Raw genomic sequence first — 25,342 nt, forward strand, 5'->3', positions numbered from 1 at the left:
ATGAAATCAATTTCTAAATTACACCACAGTTGATAAATAAATGCATTTTAAACTGTGCACAAGTTGTGATCTTTGTGTCGCAGCCAGATTTCATTGTAAACACCAGACCACTCTGAATCTCTGCCCACAGATCTGTGTTGTGTGTGTGTGTGTGTGTGTGTGTGTGTGTGTGTGTGTGTGTGTGTGTGTGTGTGTGTGTGTGTGTGTGTGTGTGTGTGTGTGTGTGTCTGTCATCTGTTGGTGTCCGCACTTCTGTGAGATTAGTGGCCACATGACAACACTGGGCTGGCCGCCTAGTGAGCCTTTCATTTGGCTTCACTTGCGGAGGCGGGCTGAGTGCTGTCCAACAGTTTACTGAGAGCTGGAGACCTACAAACTCAATTTCTGTGGCTCTGTAAATGAAGTGTAAACCTGACAGACCCGGAGCCTAGTTGTGATGGCGCAGGACGTTACAGATTTCACTGGAGAGGACTATTTAGACGGCAAATCACCCTGTTGTTCAGACACAGGAGCTTTGAGCGAAGGAGACAAAGAATATGACGACATCTTGGAGCTTAATCAGTTTGATGGACTGCCTTATTCCTCCAGGTTTTACAAACTGCTGAAAGAAAGGAAGGAACTGCCAGTGTGGAAAGCAAAGTGTGAATTCATGGACACTTTGGCCAAAGAACAGTTTGTTGTTGTCAGTGGCTCTGCCAAAACTGGAAGGAGCTCTCAAGTGAGTACTGTGGGGTATTCGGGTTTTTTTACAGCAAGACATTTAAGTCATTTTTCTATTAACTTAAAGTCTGGAAGCATCTGTAATGTAAGGAATTTGTCTTGTTAATCTTACTCTGAAATAGATACCTCAGTGGTGTGCTGAATTCTGCCTGTCAGTCCAGTTCCAGCACGGCATGGTGGTTTGTACCCAGATCCATGCACAACAGGCTGTAGATCTCGCCCTCAGAGTGGCGGACGAGATGGATGTCAACATCGGTCACGAAGTTGGGTACAACATCCCTCTTGAAAGTTGCTGCACTACTGACACAGTCCTCAGGTGTGGTACAGCAGCGCTTACTACTTTTCCCACTTTATACATCCAATGTTTCTTTCTCAGAGTCTTTCTCTCAGCATGGCAGCTATAATAATGCACAGTCATGACACACAAAGCTAAATCACCCTGCCTTTTCTTCTTCTCAAAGGAGAGGTGAACAAAAGGCTTGAGAGGCTCTTTTCAGCAGCTCGTCCACAGCTGCCCGGCTCCCTGTCTCCCCATATGTCACACTCCCTCATGTGGGTCCCTCATAGGTTAGCTAGGAAACAAAGAAACTCAGCACATTAGGGGGAGGGAGACAAGATAAACAGGCACCCGGCAAGGATCCCCCTCCTCAGACTAATTATTAGAGTAAATTACACTAATGGCAGCAAAGCTGAAGTGTAGACAAAGTGTTTTTCATTAAGTTGCCACCTTCAGGGATGCTGAATGGATTTTCTTTTAACATACTGGTTTAAACATGCAGGCTTACATTATAGAAAAGATTAATTTCATGCTATATCAAATTAGATACAGTGTGCCTGTGCGTGCATTTACTTGCTCTTTCCTAATGTCAAGCATCATTTTATCGCCTGTTAAAGATACTGCACGGATGACATGCTTCTGAGGGAGATGATGTCAGACCCTTTGCTTGCACACTACGGTGTTGTGGTCGTGGATCAGGCCCACCAGAGGACTGTAGCCACTGATGTTCTCCTGGGTCTGTTGAAGGACATCGTCCTGCAGAGGCCAGAGCTCCGTGTGGTCCTCCTTACAGCTTTCCCACCCAGCCCCAAGCACCTGGCCCACTTTACTGGGTCGGCAGCGCGTTTGATTCACCTGGAGACCCTGGGTGCAGGGGAGGTTGTGTACAGCAGCACAGGCGACGGCTACTTCTGCTCTGCTCTCCGTCTCGTGCTGGAGATCCATCGCTCCAGAGAGCAGGGGGATGTGATTGTGTTTTTGGTGACAACGCAGGTAAAAAAAACAAAACAAAAAACAAAACATCACTGCATGACAAGTAGATTCAGAAGCCTGAAACTAATGCACGTCTTTCTCTGATTTTCCTTTTTGTTAACTCTCTACCAGGAGATAGATCTGGCCCACAACATCCTGTGTCATGAGAGGAAGAGCTTACCCATCGATCTGGGTGAGCTACTGCCAATAGCTGTGCACCCTGGACAGCCTGGGAGTCTGCCTGTCCTGGGGGAAGAGGAGACCAGCCAGACCCGCCAAGTGTTCCTCAGTTCAAGCCCAAATGAGGACTTCTTCTGGGCTGTTAGCTCCATAAGCTTTGTTATTGATGCCGGGCTTGAGAAAAGATATGTAAGTTGGTTGTTATTTGCATTATTTAAATCAGCACTTACATGAAGGCTGATTTCCAGGGTTAAAAATTACATCGTTGATGCAGAGACCCAGTTGCTGATTAATTAGAGAGTTTCATGTGTTGAAAAAGCAGAGATTTGAATGCATTGTATGGGGGTTCCTATGCAGAAAGAAAATGAGAGAAAAACTGATATTCTGAAGTCTCACAAAAAATGTTAACGCTTAAGCTTTGGTCTGGAAAACAAGGTGCATCTTATGTTATAGTACAGCACAATAGAGACAATAAATCAAGTTTTATTTTTATTTTTTGCCTCTTGTCAGTGTTACATAGCGTGTGTTGTTAGGTTTATACCAGCTTTGACATGTAAAGATAACAATTTATCAGTCATCAGTGTTTCTCAAATTATTTTTTTAGATACTTCTGTGTTATTTAGGGTGAAAATATTTGCCATCAAAATGTAGCTTAGTTAAAGTAAATCAAGGTTAACAGCCTGGTGTGCTGTTGCAGGTCTACAACCCCAGGATCAGAACAAACTCAGTCATCATTCAGCCTATCAGCACCGGTCAAACCGAGAGTCGAAGGCAACTGGCAGGCCCAGCGGGTGAGAAGTTAAAATGTTACAAAATCTGTGGCTGCTACTTCACCGCAGCTGTCCCATCTAAAAAATTATGTTTGCTTCCTGTAGGCAAGTGTTTCTGTCTGTATCCAAAGGACAGACAACTTCCTACTCAGATACGCCCGCATATTGTGGAGTCTGACATCACATCCACTGTGCTGTTCTTGAAGAGGATGGAGATCGCCGGACTGGGTCACTGCGAATTCATAGACAGGCCAGGTGAGATCTGCATAAAATGACTGTAGAAAAACTGATTTTTGTCTGAACCATTGTTCCCTAACTTAATGTCCTCAGTGATAAAATTAAAAATTCGGGTTCAGTCAGTTCTTTGCCTTTTGTTCCAGCACACAGGAACTTTTTGTATTGGAGGGCAGTGAGCCGTGCTTCAGCTAAACTGACAGCTCCTGTTCTGCGTGCATCCTTTTAGAGCTGACCTGCTTTCATTTGCTTTTGTTCCCCCGGATTTATTCACCCCCACAAACACACAAACACACAGACACTGAGCCTCACATTAGCTGATTAGAGCACAGACATGCCGGAGTTGGTATGAAGGAGAACAGAAGATAATAGACAGCTGTGGTTTCATTTCTTTTTCCCTTCCTCTCATTTTGTCTTGAGGCCTGTGTTTGTATTTCTATAGGGGAAAAAACGCATTTGTTTAAAAAAGAAAATAAAAAAATAAATAAACAGCTTAATTTTGCATAGTGATACACGGCAGATGTTGGTGAGGATTATGAAATCCTAATCTGCTGCTGCCCATTCACTCCAAGCATTCCCACTGGGGTGCCAGTACACTGTGGGGGACTGTCCTAGTGCTTTGGATTACTATTTGGACGGCATGAAAAAATTGCACACAACACTTTTACTCAACATGTATTTCAGTGTAATCAGTAATCTCATGTTTTTTTTATGGTGCTTAATCCGAAACCCTGTCCAACCCAGATCCTGCAGGCCTCATGCAGGCTTTGGAGGAGCTGGACTACCTAGCAGCTCTAGATAATGACGGCAACCTGTCTGAGATGGGCATCATCATGTCTGAGTTCTCCTTGGAGCCACAGATGGCAAAGACCGTGCTTGCCTCCTGTGAGTTTGACTGCGTCAGCGAGGTGGTCATCATTGCTGCTATGCTATCAGGTAATGTGTTTATGTGGCTTTTTAGCACAAATATGCTATAAAGAGTCATGTAGATCTACAAAACCGTGCTCTGTTTTTTGGATTCTTTTAGCGCCATCTTGCTTCATGGTTCCTTCTGTGGAGCTGAGACCAGAGGCAACCCAGTGCTATATGAAGTTCCAGCACCCAGAGGGAGACCACTTCACCCTGATTAATATCTACAAGGCCTTTAAACAGTGCCAGCAGGATCCATGTGAGTGAGCAGAGCATCGCCACGCACCATCTCATAATGTTTATACCAGTGATATGTTTCCTATAGTTTAGACCAACGGTGTCAAACATAAGGTCCAGGGGCCAAAATCAACTCGCCAAAGATTCCATTCTGGCCCACTGAACATTCTTGGAGCATGTGAGGAAGGACATGAATTTTAGACTTTTTATTGTATTTATATAAGTTTTACAGCTTTTCCTACTGATATAGACCTACACCATGGCAGTTTATACAACACTAAAGTAAATAAGTAATAGACAGACAAATAAAAACAGAAAGATCCGGTGTTTTTCCCATCTACTATAGAAATTTGGGGTTTTTACAGTGGGTTCACAGTAAAAGTTATAAGTAATATAAAATTATAAAAAATGTAAAGCACAGCTGTTCTATTAGACTGTGTAAAATTAGCTGACATGTTTTTTCTGTAATATTACACATTTATTTCTTACAATTACATTTTTTAATCAAGTAGAAAAGGTGAGATTTATTTTTGAAAATGCACTTCTTTTTCTTATATTAAAATATCGCGGGGATTAAATGTGTAGTTAAACTTCTTTACACTGACAGAAAGAGGAGTTTCCACTGGTTTGGCCCACTTAACATCAAAGTGGGCTGGACCACAGTGGAAGATGAGCTCGACTTCCCTGGTTTAGACAGTAGACAGTAAAACTAAACCCATGGCAGTTTTAAGAGTTTCATTATTGCCACCGATTCAGTAATTCAAACCCATCTTCCTGTTTTGTCAGACTGTAACATAGAGAAGTGGTGTCAAGACTTCTATCTGGACCACAATGCTTTGCTGACGGCCGACGGGATTCGCAGTGAGCTCACCGACACCCTGAAGAGGATCGAGCTGCCCATTTCAGTGCCCGCCTTCGGTTCCCGAAGCAACACGGTCAACATTAAGAGAGCCCTCTTAGCAGGTTTCTTCATGCAGGTCAGAAAATGTAATTTATTAGCATCCACCCTCCCATTTTCTTTACCGCTTTTCAGAGTCAAGGTCACAAGGGAGGTAGGGAAAATCCTGAACATGTCGTTAACCCGTCATATCTCACCATCCATGCACACGGCCATATTGGAATAAACTGTTAAGTTAGAGATCCTGTTTTCTTGTTGTTGTTTTTTATTCCAGTCCAAAAAGCACAGCAACTGTATTCGATCTGTAGTGAGAATTTAAATACTCTGCTTACAACAAACACCCACAGTCCTTCTAAAGACTCTTAAAAACATTAAACTCTCCTGAGTGGAACTAATGGCAGTATTATGAAGGGTGTTTTAATCATGTGTAATTACACTCAGAGTTTAGTCTCCATAATTAATTGCCAAAGAATGGCGCCCATTTGAAATATTAATGCATTTCCATTTATTTAGCATGTAGGTGATTAAAGACATGCTGAATAATTTGCTTTTTATGACTAATTTAAACAATCAAAGCTGACAAACATTATTATTATATTATTTAGCCCCAACAGCTTTACCACCATGTTGCCTTCAGCTTTGAATACAGATTTTGACTGATTAATTAAAGACTTCACTTGCTTGCATCTTTACTTGTTTGCACACTAACTTCAGTTGTTTAACTTAGAATTAAAATCTAAATACAGCTAACCACACACTTCAGTTGCGTTCATCACGTTGCTTTGGCTCGAGCTCACATTTCAGCTCCTGTCAATCTTAACACCTCATCAGACTCTTTAAAGTACCAGGTCTTCCTCTTTAAACACCGCGTGTTTTGTGCTCTTGGTGTCTACCTCTCAGCCGACACTTCTACTCCTATAACAACTTGCACTTGTTTAACTCCTAGTCTTTCAATTTGACTTCACTCACTGCTTATATCCTTTAATCGCCCCTTCCCTTTCAACTCATTTCCATATTTGCATATAGACTGCCAGACTGTGAGTGTGAATTAAGCTTTTTTGTGTGTCATTTACTATGGTTTTTATTTTTAAAAACTGTATTATTTAAAGGTGAACATAAGTATGAATACTTAAAATCACATCCTGCTCCAACTCTTTTTGCTCCCAGGTGGCACGTGATGTGGATGGATCTGGGAACTACTTTATTATAACCCACAAGCACGTGGCGCAGATCCATCCTCTGTCTGGCTACGGAGCCAAGAGTCCCAAGCTGGACCTGCCTGAGTGGGTGTTGTTCCACGAACACTCCTTTTCAGAGGACAACTGCCTCCGCACTGTAACACACATAACACCACAGGAGTAAGTCTCCGCCTTGTTTCCATTTCCTCCCTTTAACATTTTCATTTGTTGACTTCTTTAACATTCGCATAAATGGCTAGATGCAGTTTTTTTTTTTTTGGACCACCCTTCTGAGGGAGGCTTAAATGTAATCAAACAGACACATTCCCCTTCCCCTTTGAACGGTATGTATTTAAAGGCCTAGTTCAGCTCAGACTGGTCATGCTGGTTGTGGAGGGAGGTCCTATAATCCTGCTTTCTAAGTATCTGCTAGTTGAAGGAGGGATTATGGATTGCACAGATCTCTAAGAATGTGGAGCTGCAGCTTAATGGAGGGAGAGAAAGCTCTATTGCCTTTCTCATGCTGTCTTACGTTTCACATCCTGAGCATGTGCAAATCCGTTCACTGTAGCTCGGATATGAGGAGCAGACACACTGTAAGTCTTCTTTCCAACAAAGGCGTGTGCCGCTCAGCACTAAATGAGATCGAAAACAGCTTTACAAATTGAAATTAAGTTTGCTTAATGGTATGCAGTTGTTTTTTTTGGTGCACAGAACACTAAAATATTCTCCTCTCCTTCATCAGGTTCATTCAGATGGCACCACAGTACTTTTTCTACAATTTACCATCAAGTGAGAGCAAAGACATCCTGCAAAACATTTTGAACCACGGGGCTTCTCAGTACCAAGTAGAGAAAACACCAGCATCACAAAAGGAATCTCATGAGGATCAGACTTCTGACCGCTGTGTTATACAGTGACTGATGGACCCACTGTTTCGGGTTATTGGGACTTTTTGCACTATATAGTACAGAAACAGACTCTGGAAAATCAAGTAAAGAATCCTATAATTGTATTACTTTCTTTTTGTGGCACAGTTACTTTTTCCATCTGTGCCCTCACCCCCAATCCCAATATAATCTTTGTATGTTATATTTGAATAGCTATACAAAATGAACTAATATATGAAATAAAAATATTGCTCTTTTTAAGCCCTGATTATTCGCATTTATACGTATTTGAGATTTTTTAGATTCCCATCAAGTCCTTTAAAGATTTTCTGACTTCCCTTCCTCCTCATCTCTCTTCAGCCATATCAGACAGATAGCACTGTGTCCCCAGCCTGATTAATGAGTTGCAGGAGCAGTCTGGACATGCCTGCAGCTCCATCTGGTGTGAATATAGCTGACACCGGAGGGCTGACCCAGTTCACTGACACCACAGTGAAAACATCTTTCACCTCTTTGGTGGGCTTGAACAGCGCATCAAGGACGGTTGACCATAACCCACAGGGTGCCATGCTGCCTTCAAAATTGCAGGGACTAGTTTGATGGCGTAGCACACTGTACTTTTTTTTTTTTTTTTTTCCCAGAGATACAGTGCTTTTGCAAACTGGTGTCAAATGCATATCGTTAGCAAGCAACATTTTAAGAGAAACAAGAAATCCCAGTATGAAATTCAAAAACATTTTATTATTATCATCCCACAGCAAACCATGCTGATAAAAAAACAAAACAAAACCTCAACAGCACTGTGGACGAACTAACCTCTAAAGCTTGCACTGTATGCTTCCAATCTATTGCACATTGTTGTTTTTGGAAACGCAAATAACACGTTTTAGCTTATTTAAGCCTGTCACACATCAGTTTATTTTATTCACAGCTTCACTGGCATTATTGAATATCAAAAATGCCAATTAAATTGAAAAGAATCTCATACTTTGCTAAGCTTGTTATTTTTAAGCTCCTTTGTGTTGCATTATATTTGGTAATAACAGCTTTTAAATTGTCATCACATTTTTTTGTGTCTGTAGAAAAGAAAAAATAATAATAATAATAGTAATAATAATTTTAGATGTTTGGTACAGTCATAAATGCGTAAGAGCTTTAGAAGTGACCCAAAACTAGCTAAGCCATCATAAAATTAAATAATAGCATCTGAATTTACAAGTCTTCACAAAAATCTACAGTTTAAAACCTGTGACGCAAATGTTAGAAAAAGATGAAGGCGCTGGAGGTGAAGTTAGCTTTGAGACTGTAATTCAGAGTAAGACAGGTTGCCTGAGTGTTTGAATGTTATTGTGACTATGAGCCATTATTTTATGTCACCGCATCTTTGAGGATGTCAAGTCTTCTCCAAAATGTAACCTGGAAGTTTGGCGAGGTCCAAAGAGCAGAGTCAGATTCTTGAGGGTCTTCCTTGTTATGGCTTGCGTGTGCCTGTGTCGTCACTTCCTGTCCGCTGCGTCAGCTGCTGCAGGAGCTCAACGTAGAGTTCGACGCGGCTGACAAGAGGAGCGTTTTTCTCAGCACGAAGCAGCTTGGAGTATACATTCTTATAGGTTTTCAGCAGCTCCTCGTCCTTATTGCTGCAATAAAGATGAAAGAGTTCAAAAGGGCAGATGAAAAAGTTGCAAGCTTAAATTCACAATTAATCTCTTTTGTTCTTGTTTTTTTTCTTTTTAAATACATTTCATGTAGTCATAGTAAATGTTGCTGTACCCGTATAATGTCAGGCAGGACCGCTACTTAATTATTAGAATGTGATAATCAGTGAAGAGTATGATCTATTTTAGCTTTATTAAATCACCTTTAAATGTTGTTTTTTTTGTTTGTTTCATTAAATCCAGGAACTTTTCCCTAAAAGTTTGATCTAGTCCCAATGTTTGTTTTTTTTAATTTTATGGCTGTTTTACAGCAATAGCTTCTTGCCATCAGATGTTTCATGATGGTAAGCAATAAGGCAGTGACATTAAAGACAGATATTAAAATAAAGGTTTGTGTGAAATTTAAGTAGATATCCTAACCAGCTTTCATACTGGAGCTCACCTTGGTTTACGTTTCGCTGTCGTCATCAGTTTGATCACCTGCAGGAGCAGGAAGGAGAAACTGGGCTCAAATACGCCAATTAACTTCATTACTTCCTGGAGGTTCAGTCCTGCCATTGGGCCATTGGCTACGTCGGAAGACTCTGCTGACTCAGCAGCGTCTGGTTCATTCAACTATGGATCAAGAAAGTAGAAGGAAAAGACTGTATGTTACCCAGGCTTTACAAATTCAGTTACTTACACAAAGTTATTTTTATTACTCAGAATAATTTAGCTGTAATGGGGTTACTGGGGCTTCATTAACATGAGTATAATATACACTCATTCGATTTATTAAATGGTCAGAAAACGCTTAGATTTCTGTTAAATAAGGAATTAGAAACTCACTGCCTGTGCTGCACGCTTATGTGCATAAATCACACCCCTGAGCCAGGAAAAATCCTCCATGAGCTACTGTGAAACTTACCTCTGTCTGCTCCTCCTGCAGCTCTTTATGAATCAGTTGGAAAGCATGGCGGGTTTCTGTCATGATCTCTATTGCTCCAGTCAGGCTCTTCAGCTTAGCTGTGCTGCTGTTCTGACCTGTGGACACACAACATGATGATTTATCAAAAGAGGCTTTGAAAAGAAACAGTTTTTCAATTCAACCCCCATCTGACAAAAATAAAACAAAACATTGCAGCCAACATTGTGATAGTCATCATAATGAATAGCTGCGCACCTGCCATCGTAAACTCAGCAAAAGCCACCCTCTCCAGCAACGTGCGGAGCAGCTCGCAGGGCGCGTCTTTGAGGCTGAGGAATAAACTGACAGCCTTGCTGTAGTGAAGCTCTGCCAAGCTCCGATGCTGCTTTCTCAAGTGTTCATCCCCCACCTGTCACACAATTACAGCCAGAAACACAGACATCCATCAGCTCATTATACCGCTACAAGTATAAAGACAGGCAGCGTATCCCACTTCTGTTCTTTTCTAGTCAGCGTGAACTTCTTTTCCTTACCCAGAGTCACATATTTTATTTTTGGCATGCATAAAAGGCATTGAGCCAAGAAATGCCAATTATTAACACAAAGAGCATCCAAGACATTCAAAAGGAAAGGAGAATGGTTTTCTACTGTTGTATAATTTTACATAACTTCCCACCTGATTGCGAAAGCAGCTGTGGTACATAGAAGCCAAGCGGTGGTGGATGGTGGCAGCTCTGTATTGGTAGAGCGGCTGCCGAGCAGAGTCAGTCTGCAGGTCACAGTACTTTAGAGACTTCATCATTGCTTCGGTCACCTCTCGCTCAATCTGGCAAGACAAAGTAAAGTAAAAATTACTGTGTATGAAAAATAAGAAATAAAATGTACTTGTAAATGTGATGAAAAGATGATTAAAACAGAATATTTATGTACTTTCATGGCTAAGAAATGATGATATCAGGTATAATACAATATGATAAAAAAAATCAAAAATCAAACAGCTTATGCAGATAAACAAAAACAAGCCCCCCAAAAAATCTTGTCTTTGCTTTTTGTGGGGAAATGAGGAATTCTTTCTCAGCTGCAAGTGTGAGAGATTCAACATAGCAAGGATAAAGCTGTAAACTGAAGTGCTACCAACAAGAGTGACTAATGGACTGAAATCATTTTCCAGCCAAAGATTCACTATAATGATTATTCAAATGGGGTGTGTGGCGTTTGCTGACCCACTTCATGCACGGTGTGTGTCCCTTTATCAGTGCAGAACTGGTCCTGACACAAAAAGGCTAGCGATCAGCTACAAGTCAGACTAGTAGACCAAAGTGATCTGATAACAGAGCGAAGGTGTCCACACATGCATCATTAGCAAAAGAGGGAGAACTGCAGTGAATATAAATTGCATGTACAGTGTAAACTAGCCAAAAATATATGCAAGTATGATTTTTATATCCTTAATAATGTAAAATATGTTAAATCCTTAATATTCTACCTAGCTCCAAATGTGTTGAAACCCACCTGTTCCTGGGCCTTCCTCGATACTGGGGCATAGTCCTGCAGAAGGGTGGCCAGTGTGAAGTACGTAGTGGACAATTCCCAGTTTACACTGTCCCACACTGCTGAGTGCTTCTCTCTGCTTGCCAATGCTTTCATGGCCTGCAGGTAGTAGTCTATAGCCTGAGGTAATATTACAAAGATAGTATGATTAGGCACAGTCAAGATGCAGTGACACAGATGATGACAAGACCCAAAAAAAAAAAAAAAAAAAAAAAGCAGTGTTTTAGTGAGAACACTCAATCAAGAATTTAAGAAAACGTCAGCGTGGCACCTTGTTGTAGTAAAGAGCCTCTTCGGGTGAAAACTCTCCTCTGCTTTCATCGCCAGAGAGGTTACAGTGGGCCTGGGCACAGATTCTCATCAGCCTGCCAGTATTACACAGCAGTAAGGCTGTGTTAGTGCTGTCCCCAATGGCTTCAAAGTCCTTCATCCCTTTCTCAAAGAAGCCAAAGCTCTTTTTCCACATCTCCTGCTCTGCTGCAGACACAGATTTCTTCACTAGAAGGGGAACGGGAGAATAAAAAGGCTGGTGATATACTAAAAAAAAAAAAAAGATGAATTCTCATCGTACTCTTTTACACAAACTTCATTCAATGTAATTCAACTTACCCTCTTTCTCAGCCTGCATGGCTGCAGCCTGGTTCATGTAGTAGACTCCCATCTCATTGCGTATATTCCCCAGTCGTTTGAGAACCTGACTCAGCTGATCTGAAGTAAGATCTTTCAAAGGCTCAGAGACAAGTAGTTCATATGCTGCCTCATAGCACTTACTGCTAACAAACAGCTGGTACTCCGGGTCCATCGCTAGGTCTGTTGCCATGCTGAAGGCTAGTAGATAGAGAATAAAAGGAATGGAATACTTTTTAGGACATTTTGCCAAACAATTTATTGTGAATGACTTTGAAGACAGTGAAATACTTAAGACACTGCACACCATAGCAGCAAGAATATCAATATACTGAATTTCTCTTTAGGGACTGACCCTGGCAGCTGCTCTCTCTGTGCAGGCTGTGCAGAATCTCCTGGTCCTCTTTGGTCTGGTAGCTGTATTCCTCCAGGTAAGCTGCTCTGTTGTTGGCATTTTGAGCCAGCATCAGCTGGATGTCCCCACACAGAGACAGGCACTGGCTGTGAAACACCAGCACATGTGGGTGCAGTGTACCGCTCACTGAACAATAGGCATCTGGAAGATGAGGGGATGGAAGAAGACAATTTTGAAGAAACTTGTCACTGTCAAGATTAAAATTAAACAACAAATAAATGTAGTTTAAGTTTCAATTAGCTGATTATGAAACAATTAAAGAACCTCACCATAACACTGCAGAGATAGCTTGATGTAACGCAACGCTCGCCCATACTTCAGCAAGTTAGTGGCCGCATCAGAGAGGACATAGTAGGCCTTGGAGGCTTTGAAGAAGAGTTTCAGCTTCATATGATGCTGCCAGGAGCCAGGGATCATCCCTGAGCGTGTCGTGTGCTTCTGGTCCCCTTGCAAGGGACCTGCTGCTTAAAAAGCGAGAAGACAGGAAAAGGAAACCTCAGTGAAAACCATGTTTGTCTATGTCACGTTTTCTTCTGCAGTATTATAAGTTGTTATTACCTCTTTCAAGCAGGAGAGAGATGCCTTTCTCAGTTGCACAGGCTCCAGTAGCACTTCTGTCTTCATATTTGAGAGGGATGGGTGTGTTGGGGTCAGCAGCTGGAAGATCGCTCTCTTTCTTGATGCTGCCATCCACCGCCTTTAATCCCTGTGGATTATGTTACAGCATTACAAAACTGTACCCAATCAATTTAGTAACATATTGTTTCTACGTGTCCAAATTGACACCTAGACTTTATACATAATACATCTTGACCACCAACAGTCCAATAAAAGATCCAGGCAGTAGCAGGTATTGTAGCCTGAAGCTGCTTATCTGTAGCAGAGATGGGACACCATCTACAGACATCTGACAACCTCACTTCTTTTCAAAACCAGATTTTTTTCCCCCCCATTTTATACATCAGACAAACCAAACAGACACTGAGATCACTTCAGGCAGTTTAACAAAACAGTTTATAAACCAAGAGCTGCAAGGAAACTTTGATGTGTAAATGGGTGTAGGTGTATTTGCCCTTTAATATAGAAGAGAATGTCAAACTTTTTGAAAAGTCACATTTTTTTTGCACTGCAGGCAAACGAACATTCACATTCACATTAAATATTTAGAAACTCACCTTAAGCACATAGCTCAGGACAAGTCTGCATCTCTCTTCCTTGTCTTGAGAAACGGGGAAAGCACAACTTGGCTGAAGAAGTGTAAAAAAATAAAAAAATATTAGTTTGTATGCATAGAAAGATATTTATTTCTGCACTCCACTTTTCACCATTCAGTCGATGCTAAGAAGGCTGTGGAAACTTTTACAGATTCACTCACTCTGATCTGGTGAGTGGATCTATACTTCTCCGGGACTGACAGCTCCCCTACAGAGCGGATCACAGCCACCGCTTTGCTATCATCCTGCAGGCTGGAGCAGTTACTGTAGGAACCATTATCATCGCTGTCCTCCGTCAGATCCTCCTCTTCCTCCTCCTCCCTGTCTTCGTCACTGTAGCTGTCCTCTGAACCACCGGCCCGCAGTGACTCCCCTCCATCTTCTTCAAGAGGCTCGTCGAGCTGGAACAGCTCTGACAGCATATAGTGGGCAGAGGCGATGATCTGAGCAGACAGAAGACAGAGGCGATCAGGGCTGAAGTCAAGTTCAATCAAATCTAAGTAACGGCATACTCAGAGTTAGTCAAGTGGTTTCACATTGCATTTTCTCCACTGTCTGAATGTAGATACGAAAATAAGAATATCAAAGAAGAAGTAGGAGAAAGATAGTAAGAAGATAGTAAGGACTTAGGTGCATTAATAGTTGGACAAAGTCATCTAAAATTTGCCTCTTTATACCACAAGTGCATCGCTCCACATTTTAAGAGGCTCACACTGTTAGTGTTTAGTATTAAATTTGAATATTATTTTTAACTCTGGAATGAAAACCCTACAGCTGAGAGGTCAAATGCATTGTAACTTAAGAAAACACCAGCAAATAGAAAAACAATGCAAAAGCACACTTCTTCTCCCTCACAACATTCATGAAGCCTCTGCTTCTTTTAACCGTGTCTCAGTGAAGTCCTTCAGATGTTTCGGTTTCTGTCACTTGCACAGCTGGTCCCCAGAAACACTTCCATTGTTTTTGTGAGATTGTTTTTTCTACTTCCATCCATCAATTCTCTTCCGCTCATCCTTTTCAGGGTCTCGGGGGCGATGGAACCCATCCCAGGTGTCTTAGGGCGAGAGGCAGGGTACACCTGAACAGGTGGCCAGTCTGTCGCCGGTTTTTTCTACTTCCTTTGTGTTTTATTCAACTTCTGTTGTGTTTTGTCTCATTTTGCAGCATTTTTTCTATTTGCTGGTGTTTTCTTAAGTTGCAGTTCATTTGACCTTTCAGGGCCACTGTAAAACAACCTGTTATTAACTTGGAAAGAGTATCGACTTTCTCATTTGTCTCAAAATCTGCACCTACCTGAGGATGTCTGTCTTGATCCAGAAGTTTGACACAGTTTAGCAGCAGAGTTCTGATTGTGCCATAGTGCTTTCTGTTTTGTCGCGCTTTTAGCATCAAGTTGCTGGCCACTCTGTGTCACACACACACGAACATAAAGTTAAAACAACAAGAACTGAGAACAGCTTTGCACACTGAAGTACTGGCATGCCCGGTAACTACTGGTTTAATTTAATTTACACCTTGCAAAGCTCATGAGTTTATCAAAGGGCTATCACACAGAGACCGATGTCATTCACATTCACATCCTCATCTCCGGCCAATTTAGAACAAATCAAACTAACATGACTGTTGTTGAACTGCACCTGGATAAAAACTGCAGTCACGTGACAACAGGCGAACTCCACACATCTATTCAACTGGTTTACACCCTGAATCTTCTCGCTGTGAGGTGTCAGTGCTGTCCAAACACCCACCGCCACACTTCAAACTTTATAACCACTTTTCACAGCTGCAGGACGACACAAGGCCGCTCATATTATCTGTCTTAGATACTTACTTGTATAATAATACAGCCACAGGAAGAGTGAAGGGATTCTGATATTTCTCTTCCTCAGCCTCCTCACACAGAGTCGTAAGATCATAAAGCTTCACAATGTCACTCCCACTGGCTGTGGATTTAAGAAATGACTTTAGAAAACACTTTTTCACAATAATACAACTTTTAGATCATTCCTGCTCACTTTTTCCCCCACCTTTGAAAAGCCAGTACGTGTGACCCTCCTTAGTGCAGTTGGACTTCAGGAAAGAAAGGACATTTTGGGCGATGTCTTTCACGACTCTCGTGGAGAAAGTCGAGTTCTCCAGATGAGGGATGTCCTCTGTTTTTATCATCTCGTATTTCTGAAGTAAAAATCAAAAACAATGAGAAAATTTCCCACCATGAGCACCACAGCACAAACTGCTTATGCTCACAGTACTTGTTGTTTTATTTATTTATTTTTCCCGCAAGCAAAGAAAAACTTTATCCTAATTAATATGCAAATTGTTTCAGTAAGGATTACCACCATCTAATTGGATCACCGACTGCATATGGGAGAACCTCTTGTGTAAGCATGAAGTTGAACTATGTATTCCTCTCACTATATTACATTCACACATATCCTTTTAATTAAACCAATTAGCTCACATTTAACAGATTTTTCATTCCAACATGTTTGTCTTTTAATGTGAAATCGTTTTGACTTGTAGACTAAGTCTAAGGGCAGTTTTTCCCCTGATTTAAAAAGCTAATTTATGCAGAGATTTGCTCCAAAAACTAATTGGATCATATATGCTGTACACACTGCTCTTTAGTGAAACTTGGTGGAAACATCGACCAAGTGCATTACATACAGGCACAGGCACTGCCTAGGCTTGTGGTTCGTTTTTTACTCCCCAATGACATTTGCAGCTTAGACCCGACACACAAAATGAACTTAATTAATGAACATGTGTTATTGATTAAAAGAAGCCATAAGCCTGCTGATTGTTAAGCTGTGGAGGCATTCTTAAATTAAATCTCAAAAGGCCAAGCAGGATTTTATTTACCACTGCACCCATAATGTCTCTTGTACTGTTGTATTATATTCTTATATACTTTATAGAACAATTAGAAATATCTCTGCACAGCGAGTTACAGTGTCCTCCTTCTGGATGAAGGCTTATAGTCCCAAAGTCTCAAAAACACATTATGCAAATAACTTTATTCCAGCAGTCACCACTCAGATGAACAAATCAATATTAAAATTTTAATAAAATAACCAAGACCAACCAAGTACCATCATCTTATGTAATGATTTTTCTATTAGGCATGGCTACTGTATGAAATATATTAGCTTACCTGAACAATGCCATTAACGTGAAAACACATGACAAGTTCTGGGACGTTACACATCAGATTATCAAGCCAGTAGTCGATACCTGTCAGAATGTTGATTGGTTTATTGTTGTCCCTGAAAAAACACAAAAACAAAACAAAACACAGAGTTCGATGTTTTAAACTGAGCAGGAAGGATGTAGCAGGATGAATCCAATGATGCTGGTTCACCTTTTAAAGTCAGTTATCCTAAATTAAAAGATGACTCTAGGAACAATATTTACATGCTATGATGCCCTACATAATGTATGCCAACCTATTACATAACTGTTTCATTATGTCGTAAGAATTATTTAACATTATGTTGGTGAGACAAATACCCAGAAGGAGCTAAAAGAATCAAATTGAAATGCAATTAAAATGCATGACTGCACTGTCATTCAGCTCCTAACGAGTGCTAATTTCAGATCCTGGGTGGGAACCAATGAATTAAAATCCTACCTGAGTCTCAGACTGACGGCAGGATAACGGCCACCTCCGAAAATAGGCATGTTGGACCCAACCAACATATGTATATCTTCAAAAGTCCACATGATGTTTCGTACAAAGTCATTTCTTAAACCCTGTCAAGCAAGGGACATCAAAATGTAAAAAACAGAACATACATGTAGACACAAGGCATGTGCTATTAGCTGTAGTATTATACTATTAAGAAAGGATGACAAGATTGTGTTACCTGGCCGCTCTCTCCTTCATTGAAGATTGTAGGGAGGTTTTGCTCTTTGGGAACAGAGGTCACCTGGCCCAAAGCAAAACTGCTGTCGACGGTAACACTTTCCTGCACATTTAACAGCACACTTCATTTTCATTTCATCGCATGTGACACAAAATACCTTTGAATGTGGAACAAATACCAAAATGCACACCAGAGATGACTAAAAGCGTAACTTACCTGTTTGGGAGCTTCTGATTCTTCTGCATTAGACGTTGTGCTAGTGAAGGCTGTAGGCCATGAAGAGCTGAACTCCTCAGCACCACTCTCCTCCTCTCCTTCATTCAGGCCATCTGATTGAGGCTCGGCAGCCCCATTACCATTTATACTGCAAGAAACAAAACAATAACAAAAACAAAAAAGTTGTTTTACTATCAGATTGAAGAATAACTCATGTTCAACTCCAGTGCCAAACTAGCTTATTCAAGCAAAGCCAACTCCTCACCTATAATAGAGAAACTTTGACAGGATTGCTTTTTGATACCAGTGCTCCTTACTCTTCTTTTTCCTCTGCCACTTCTGATCTATTAGCCGCTGGTAAAACTCCTTCAGCCATGTCCAGTCTCCTGTCTACAACACATAAGTTGCATTGAGAGTTAAATAATATATTCATTTAACAGTTACTACCATGATTAATAACAATAATAATAATTTTAATATCGGTACTGGCCAATATTCACTTCCATCAGCATATTGTCAAATAAAATTGCATTTACACATTTCAGTGGGCGATACTGATCTGTTGTGTCACATCAATTTTGCGCAGGGTGAAATGTTCTAAATGTTTTTACTAAATTTAAAACATCAGTTTTAGAGTTTTGTAAAAATGAATTTTCTCTGAAACAGGAACATGAACTAGAAATAAATAACACTAAAATAAATAAATCACTGGAAAAATATCCACTGGGACTCCCTATTCATCAAGCTTTTATTTTAAACATTGATAGATGCCCGTTACTTCACAGTTAGTATTAATAATAGAGACAATATCCTCTTGATTTTAAAAAGTCTCGCTCGGCTGTACCTGAGAGGATCTCATGAAAAGCTCTTGAATGTCCAGCTCATCTAAAAGCAAAGTCCTCCCCACACGATGAACTGCCATACTCAGATGGGACTTGCTGTAGGGAATTTTCAAAAGCTTCTTGATGTTCTGAAGGTGAAAAAGAATTCTGTTAACATCAACTGCATGCCTCTGTAGCTAACAAAGAAATAGCTCTGCAGCAGCTCCACAAACCTCTGAGTCTGAAACCACATCAACATCATCTCCGATGCAGTCGATGAACTCGTACGCCATCCCAAAACTGCAAAAGAAGAAAAACAGTTTACTCAATACAAACTAACTGTGTAACAATTAGACTGATGAGCAATAATTAAAGTCTTCGTCTTCAACTGTATCCATAATTCACCCACTCACATCCTAAATGAAAGTGCAGCAGCTTGGGGGGTTTTAGTACTTTGAATTATGTAGTGAAAAGTCCTCCACTGTGAGTTTGAACCACAGTTTTGCAACTATGCAGTACTCTATTCCACACCTTGTTTATTGTGGATAGAGTATCAGTCTTCATGGGTCTCCACAAGTGCATAAGGACCAGTAACACAGGTAATCTGCTTAGCAGATTTTCACAATTAGGAAAAGAATATCTGCTGCTAATAGAAACTTTACCTAGTTTCTTCTCTCATCCAGACATAGTCGCAACATCTCGAAGAAATAGAACTGAATGTATTAAAGCTGCACATCCTCATAAATGTAATCTTGAGAAGTAAACCATTTTTTTAAATAAGGTAACAAGATATAACTAACATTTTTTTCTTAATGTCTTGTTTCTTATGGTTTCATTCAGACACACCCACACCAGTGGTGGTGAAAGCCAAAGTACACATTGGGCATCTGCATTATCCAGTGTGTACCTATCCATAATTTTAACTGCATTTGGTTCTGACTCATGCTGTGCTCTCTTTAGTTATGTTTGCCATCTAGTTAACCATTTCGCAAATTACATTTAAACAAAAGATATTATTCTTGGTGTAATGATAAAAGTGGTGCCTATGTACCTCAATCATGAGCTTGACATCAATTCAAATTCAATCTTTCCCATAAAAACGGAACACGTGCCCCCTTTTCTAAGTTATACCTGGAAAAGGGCTTGCTCTTGCTGCTAGATCCTAATATAGTGGTCCCAGCGGTGCCCAGCTGGGGGTTTTCTCTCAGCCAGTTGGCAGGAGGTAGCTTCAAGTCGGTCTTTTCCTGCAGAAGGGCATAGCTGGTAGGTGGTGGGGCTGCACAGTACTTGACCACAGCACGGCTTTTGATTTCACTGCTGCCTGAGCATATTGCTGATTCCTACAAATAACAATATCAAGCTTATTAGTGTGAAGTTATGAGAATGAATGGACAGCACTGACAGAGTAACAATTTCGTTTTTACTGAAATGTATGATAAAGATCTTGGCTCCAAGCTTTATCTTTTTAAATAAGGATATGTCTGGCAGTTGATTATCATGAGTATACTATGCACACTGATGTTCTTCTGTCAGCTGCACCCTTTTGGGATCACCACAGTTGATCATCTGCCTCCTTTCAACCCATCTGTACCATCATGCTCTGTCAAACCAACTCTCTGCATTTCCTTCTTCACTGCATCCACAGATCTCATCAGTTGTCTTCCTTTTTCCCTCCAGCTCCATATTTAACATCTTTTGTCCAGTGAATCCACTATCCCTCTCCTGCAAATACCCAAATGCCCTTTTTGTCAGTGCCGCAGTCTCCAAACCATATATCACAGAAGGTTTGTAGGCCTTTTTGATGTCCTTTTGTCACTAATCACACCTGGAACTCCTCTCCACCCTGTATGCACTCGCTTCTTCAATGCTCTTGTGTACTGTCCGTTACTTGATGATGATGACCCCAGGCATATGAAATCCTTTACCTTCACTAATTCTACTCCTTTCATCTACACTGTCTCGCTCCCCTGTCACCTGTCTTGCTCTTATTAACTCACACGTATTATGCCTTGCCTCTCTTGACCTTCATTCTTCTCTCCAGAGCATTCCACCACCTCATCAGGCTCTCCTTCACCTGCTTCCCACTCTCACTAAAGCTATAGCATGTTTACAGATGGCACTATAAATCCACCGTGGCCTAACTCAACATTAGCACTTCAAATACTAATTAATGAGTGTTACACATGACAACATACTAGATGCTAGATTATCCTTGCAGACTAGTTACTTACATGTTTACTGTTGTCTCCAGTGCAGGTAGGACCACTGACTTCTTCCTTTGCATTATCCAAGCGGATGCAAGGCTCTCCGTCTCCAGTTGATGCGCTCATACTGGACATACGAAGATCTAATTCACCAAACAACTCCGATTTAATAAACAAATAACATATCCATGGCTTCGACAAGCCGTGGACCGTCTATACATCAGTCAACGAATGAGGTAAGTCAACATGTTGGCAAAGTTAGTTAGCTAGACAAGCTAGCTCCTCGATAAAGAAACGCTGACACGTAAAGCTGTAAAATGAAAGTTTCACTAGACTAATTAAACCTAAACGACACGAAGGCGAACAGTTTTCATTGCTTTGTAAACGACTAATGTTTAGCTCTTAGCTCCGTGACTACTTACACAAGCCTGTAGCCTGCAGCCAGTCTATTGACAGAGCAGTCGCAAGTGCTAGCAATAAGCCAACAACAACTTCCTGTTTCAAGGCAAAAAGAGTTACAAAACTAATTTTATCAGTAGTTTCGAAGAATAAAACTTTTCAATAATATTAAAATATTTACATTTACATTTGAAGGCTATAACTTTGGATATTTGTTTTAGTCAAGGAAAAATATTTTATCTGAAACGATTTATTGTGAAAAATAGATGAACCGGAAGTATTTTCATACGTTCTTTCTGGAAAAGTGGAGCACGTTCTTCTGATACCTTTTATTCTGAAATTGACTGTTTACACCACTGTTTTTAATTTAACGTGAGCCTTGCATGTGGTGTGATTTTTCTATTTTTAAACAATTTGATTCAGTGTGAGGTATGCAAACAATTGCAGTGCAATTCTGTTCAGCTGTTAAAAACCCGTAAAAAGTTGTGATACTTTTAAAAATAAAAATAAAAAAGTATCACAAACAAAAACATTTAGGTGCAGGGATATTTTGTATAAATTATGAGATGATAAGTCATGAAAATATTAGCAGTGGAGGGATAAGTTAAGCATTTAAGTAATTATATTCGAGTACTAATGTTTCTCCTGTCCATAATATAATATAATATAATATAATATAATATAATACAATATGGATCCTTGTAAGAATGTCTAGCCAGGAATGTCACGCTGATCAGTGAACAGGGAGGAGCTGTGAAACTTTGCTGAGTGCATTTAATTCCTGCGTGGATGGCACAGACTTCATGTGAGGGCTGAAGACGCTGTAATCCCGCTGCTTTAGTATAGTCTATTCTGGATGCGCAAACGTGACAGGTTTTTCCTTAAAGTGTCCATTATAATGGAAAGTTGGAAGAATCACGTGCGCCAAGGGCTGCAGCATAGGGACCACAGAGAAAAGCTCCCGTTTGTTGGCGTTTTCACAAGCTGTAAGATTAACTTTTCTCTGCCTCTCTTGATGTTGTCCTCTCTATCAGAGCCTAAGGACGTTTGTCTGTTTTCTTTTAGTGTCTCAGCTGGAGGAACGCTTTGAACTTCGCGAAGAGATTTTGGCTGATGTTCAGTCTCAGAGGTTAGAAATGCAGAATTTAACTTACCCTACATCTGGCGCTTGTGCTGATCGGTTTGTCCTCTGCTTGATTTTTTTTTTTTTTTCTTTTTTTGTAAAGTATTTTAAATCTGCACGCTTGTGGGTTTTTTTTTCAGTTTAGAAAGACATGGAGTTGAGGTTGGGGGAAACGCCACACTGCTTCGACTCCAGCTGAGAGAGAGTGAGCACCTGGTAGATAAGGTGGGTTAAATGAGGAGTAATCCAATGATTAAACGCCCCAGCGGCTTAAACCTTCTACTACAGGGAAGACGTCTACGTAAAATGCAGAGCAGCATATTTGCATTGATATGCACGAACACCACATCTGACATTCTGAAACAACTTTCAAAGCATTTGAACTTTATTTTAAAAAATGAATAAATAAATAAACATTCATTATTGCAACTGGTTCAGAGGAGTGGAGAAAATACTTTAATAATCATCTTTAATGGGTATGTGCTGTTGTCTGCTTTTGAACTGGGTCACTTCACCCTTTGTTTTGTCTACCCAGTTATCTCAAACTGTCTCCGACCTAACCACCGTCCTCCATCTCAAAGAAGCTGAACTACAGTACTGGCAATCACGGTAATTCAAATACCTTGGTCAGTACTGACTATGATTCCAAGATTAAAATAACACACTACGATACACAGACAATGTAAAAGCAACACATGATGGACCAGATTGAGGAAAGTGTTAATTCACGGTATATTTCAGATCTAGTAAAGGTCATTTTCAAATTAAGTTTCCCCATAATTGCTCAATATGTTGCCGATTAATCATAGAGTAGTAAATAGTTAATTTGGTCATACAATAAACTTATTTTATATTCATAGGAATACTGAACCACTGAAATAAAGAAGTATAATTTTCCAGCTTAGGCCGATTGTTGGGATTTTGTATTCAGAATATAAGGGATCAGTTCGTCACCATTATAATACTTTGCTGTTACAGTGTGTCTCAGTTCCATCAAGAGGCACTTACTCTGGCTAAAGGGAGTAACACCCTGAAGGAAGCCCTTTCAGAATATGAGTTCACCATAGAGTGTCAATCCAAAGAGTTAGCAGCCCTGCGTGTGGATCGGCAATGCCTAAAGGAAGCTCTTGCAGATGCACTGGGAGAGAAAGAACGGCTATTGCAGCGATGGATGGAGGAAAAAAAAGAGGAAGCGGACAGGCTGAATAATTACAATGTCACTCAGGCAAGGTGAGATAATGAGTTCTGTGTGACTTGCAAAGCTCAAAAATTTAAACGTGTTAACTTTATATGATAGCATAATCACACTTTAAAGCTGAAAAGTTATCTGGGACTGCTCCCTTTTACCAGGTGGCAACATTTGACCAAACATCTGAAGAAGCACCTCCAGAAAGGTGTGGGGAAAGAGCGTGAGCCCACACTGACCAACCCTTCCAGTGATGCAGCACAGTCTACATCAGCCATTCAGAGTAAGAATCTGCATATAGATATTAACACACATTAGATGCAAACAAATGGCTGACTTTTAGGCCGCCCTTTTTGCTTTTTAAATTAAGAAGCTTTATGTCGTAGGTTAAAGAAAGGTGTGTCTTAGTGGTGAGCTGGTAATATGATACACAAAAGGCTAATGGAAAAATAAGAGAATAGTGCAAAATTATATTTTTTGGTTTGTCTGTTTGTTTTTAACCATCTAACTAGATAGCAGTGGCAACTTCATAAGAGTTACTGTACATGAAGTACTGAATAGGAACTCTTGGACCCAACTACTAATAAAACCTAATAGTAATTAAGAATTTAATAGGAAATTCATGTGCAACCACTTTGATATAATGCTATTTTTAAGCAAGAATTTTTTTTCAATTCAATTCAACACAGATATACATAAAAATATACAGATATACATATACAAAAAATAGCACAATCAAACATTCAGCACAAATCTAATTAAAAGCCAGTCTAAATAAATGAGTCTTAAGCTGCTTTTTAAAAGAATAAATACAATCAAGGCAACGTAATGATGGAGGGAGAGCATTCCACAACCTGGAGGCCACCGCTCTAAAAGATCTCTCTCCTCTGGTCTTAAAACGTGTTCGTGGGACTACCAACAGCCTTTGATTAGATGATCTCAGGCTGCGAGAGGGAGCGTGAAGTTCTCACAGATCAGAAATGTAGGCAGGGGCATCACAATTCAAAGCTTTAAAAGTCAGTACCAAGATTTTAAAATGAATTCTAAAATGTATGAATGTTGCAATAATAGTGAATACATCAATGTTTTTTTAGTTTCCAGCCACTTTAATCTACAGCTCAAGACCTTTAATTCACTGTTTGGTCAAAAGAATCAATGGTAATTGTTTTGTGTCTGCCTATCTTGTCCTCAGGGATCAATATTCCAACAGATATGCACAGTGGACTCCCAGACCAGTGTCATGTCTCGGGTCCACCACAGGCCTAATATTCCCTTCAGATCCCAGGGAGAACTTTTTTTTTCTTCTCCCCAGTGCTTATAGATGAAATGATGACATAAATAATGAAAATGTAGTTTGTTTTTCTTTCGTTAGGACAAATTGCTCACATGGATCTATTTTATTTTTATTATTTATCTAAAAATATATTTAAAGATCCACTATACTATGCAAATGTGTTTGTGACGTATAGTTAGTGCCTAATTTTACATCACAAGTCACCCTGAAGTTTAGCTGATCACATGTGGACGTTGTCTTCATGATCAACGCTTCAAACCCTTCTGGTTCTATGATTCTTTTTCTTTTAATAAATTAACCTTTGAAACAACTTCATCTGGTTTTCAGTTGTTTGAGGGTTTTTTTTTTTAACATTTTAATTACTGTTCAACAAATTAAACATTTAATAATTTTGAAAAATCAAGCTCAGTGTTAGTTTACTGTACACTCTTGTATGTAATTATGTGTTACTGTCTTCTTTATCACCTGTAAAAGAAAATAAAGAGACTTTTATGCCTATTTTTTTTTTTTTAATCCCCTCTCCTGAACAAAGACTATCATTTTAAACATTGCATGTTGTATTCCTTAATTGATTAAATATTAAATACTAAGAATTTCAT

The 25,342-nt window shown here is 40.1% G+C and overlaps 3 protein-coding genes across 7 annotated transcripts; 2 read left to right on the forward strand and 1 right to left on the reverse strand.

The window, feature by feature from the left end:
• Nucleotides 1–436: 436 nt before the first annotated feature.
• dhx32b (DEAH (Asp-Glu-Ala-His) box polypeptide 32b) lies at nt 437–7,435 on the forward strand. Its single transcript, XM_031742228.2, has 11 exons — nt 437–718; nt 843–1,036; nt 1,615–1,990; nt 2,102–2,338; nt 2,847–2,940; nt 3,025–3,174; nt 3,898–4,089; nt 4,181–4,321; nt 5,086–5,276; nt 6,365–6,555; nt 7,121–7,435. The coding sequence occupies exons 1-11, from the start codon at nt 437–439 to the stop codon at nt 7,293–7,295; spliced, it is 2,223 nt and encodes a 740-aa protein (XP_031598088.1). The 3' UTR covers nt 7,296–7,435.
• A 557-nt stretch (nt 7,436–7,992) lies between these two features.
• Nucleotides 7,993–22,402, reverse strand: edrf1 (erythroid differentiation regulatory factor 1). 5 transcript variants are annotated; one of them, XM_039621868.1, is made up of 26 exons: nt 22,295–22,402; nt 20,769–20,884; nt 19,669–19,877; nt 18,771–18,837; nt 18,561–18,686; nt 17,982–18,106; nt 17,717–17,864; nt 17,501–17,602; nt 17,266–17,387; nt 16,789–16,900; nt 15,662–15,809; nt 15,466–15,577; nt 14,928–15,039; nt 13,796–14,077; nt 13,596–13,667; nt 12,979–13,126; nt 12,690–12,881; nt 12,361–12,561; nt 11,988–12,206; nt 11,650–11,876; nt 11,340–11,498; nt 10,504–10,653; nt 10,083–10,236; nt 9,828–9,943; nt 9,363–9,535; nt 7,993–8,902 (listed from the first exon to the last, which is right to left on the reverse strand). In XM_039621868.1, exons 2-26 carry the CDS (start codon nt 20,874–20,876, stop codon nt 8,737–8,739), a joined length of 3,750 nt encoding a protein of 1,249 aa, XP_039477802.1. In that variant the 5' UTR covers nt 20,877–20,884; nt 22,295–22,402; the 3' UTR covers nt 7,993–8,736. The 5 variants fall into 5 exon arrangements, with proteins under 5 accessions (XP_039477802.1, XP_039477801.1, XP_039477803.1 ...); XM_039621867.1 differs by having other exon boundaries at nt 12,690–12,884; XM_039621869.1 differs by having other exon boundaries at nt 12,690–12,884; nt 20,769–20,868; nt 22,295–22,381.
• si:ch1073-143l10.2 (uncharacterized protein LOC565165 homolog) lies at nt 21,864–25,257 on the forward strand. Its single transcript, XM_031742277.2, has 7 exons — nt 21,864–22,126; nt 22,206–22,269; nt 22,404–22,488; nt 22,799–22,872; nt 23,242–23,493; nt 23,614–23,732; nt 24,642–25,257. Exons 1-7 carry the CDS (start codon nt 21,997–21,999, stop codon nt 24,713–24,715), a joined length of 798 nt encoding a protein of 265 aa, XP_031598137.1. The 5' UTR covers nt 21,864–21,996; the 3' UTR covers nt 24,716–25,257.
• The last annotated feature ends 85 nt before the right edge of the window (nt 25,258–25,342 follow it).

The sequence above is a fragment of the Oreochromis aureus genome, linkage group 13 (genome assembly GCF_013358895.1).
Source record: "Oreochromis aureus strain Israel breed Guangdong linkage group 13, ZZ_aureus, whole genome shotgun sequence".
Lineage (NCBI taxonomy): Eukaryota > Metazoa > Chordata > Actinopteri > Cichliformes > Cichlidae > Oreochromis > Oreochromis aureus.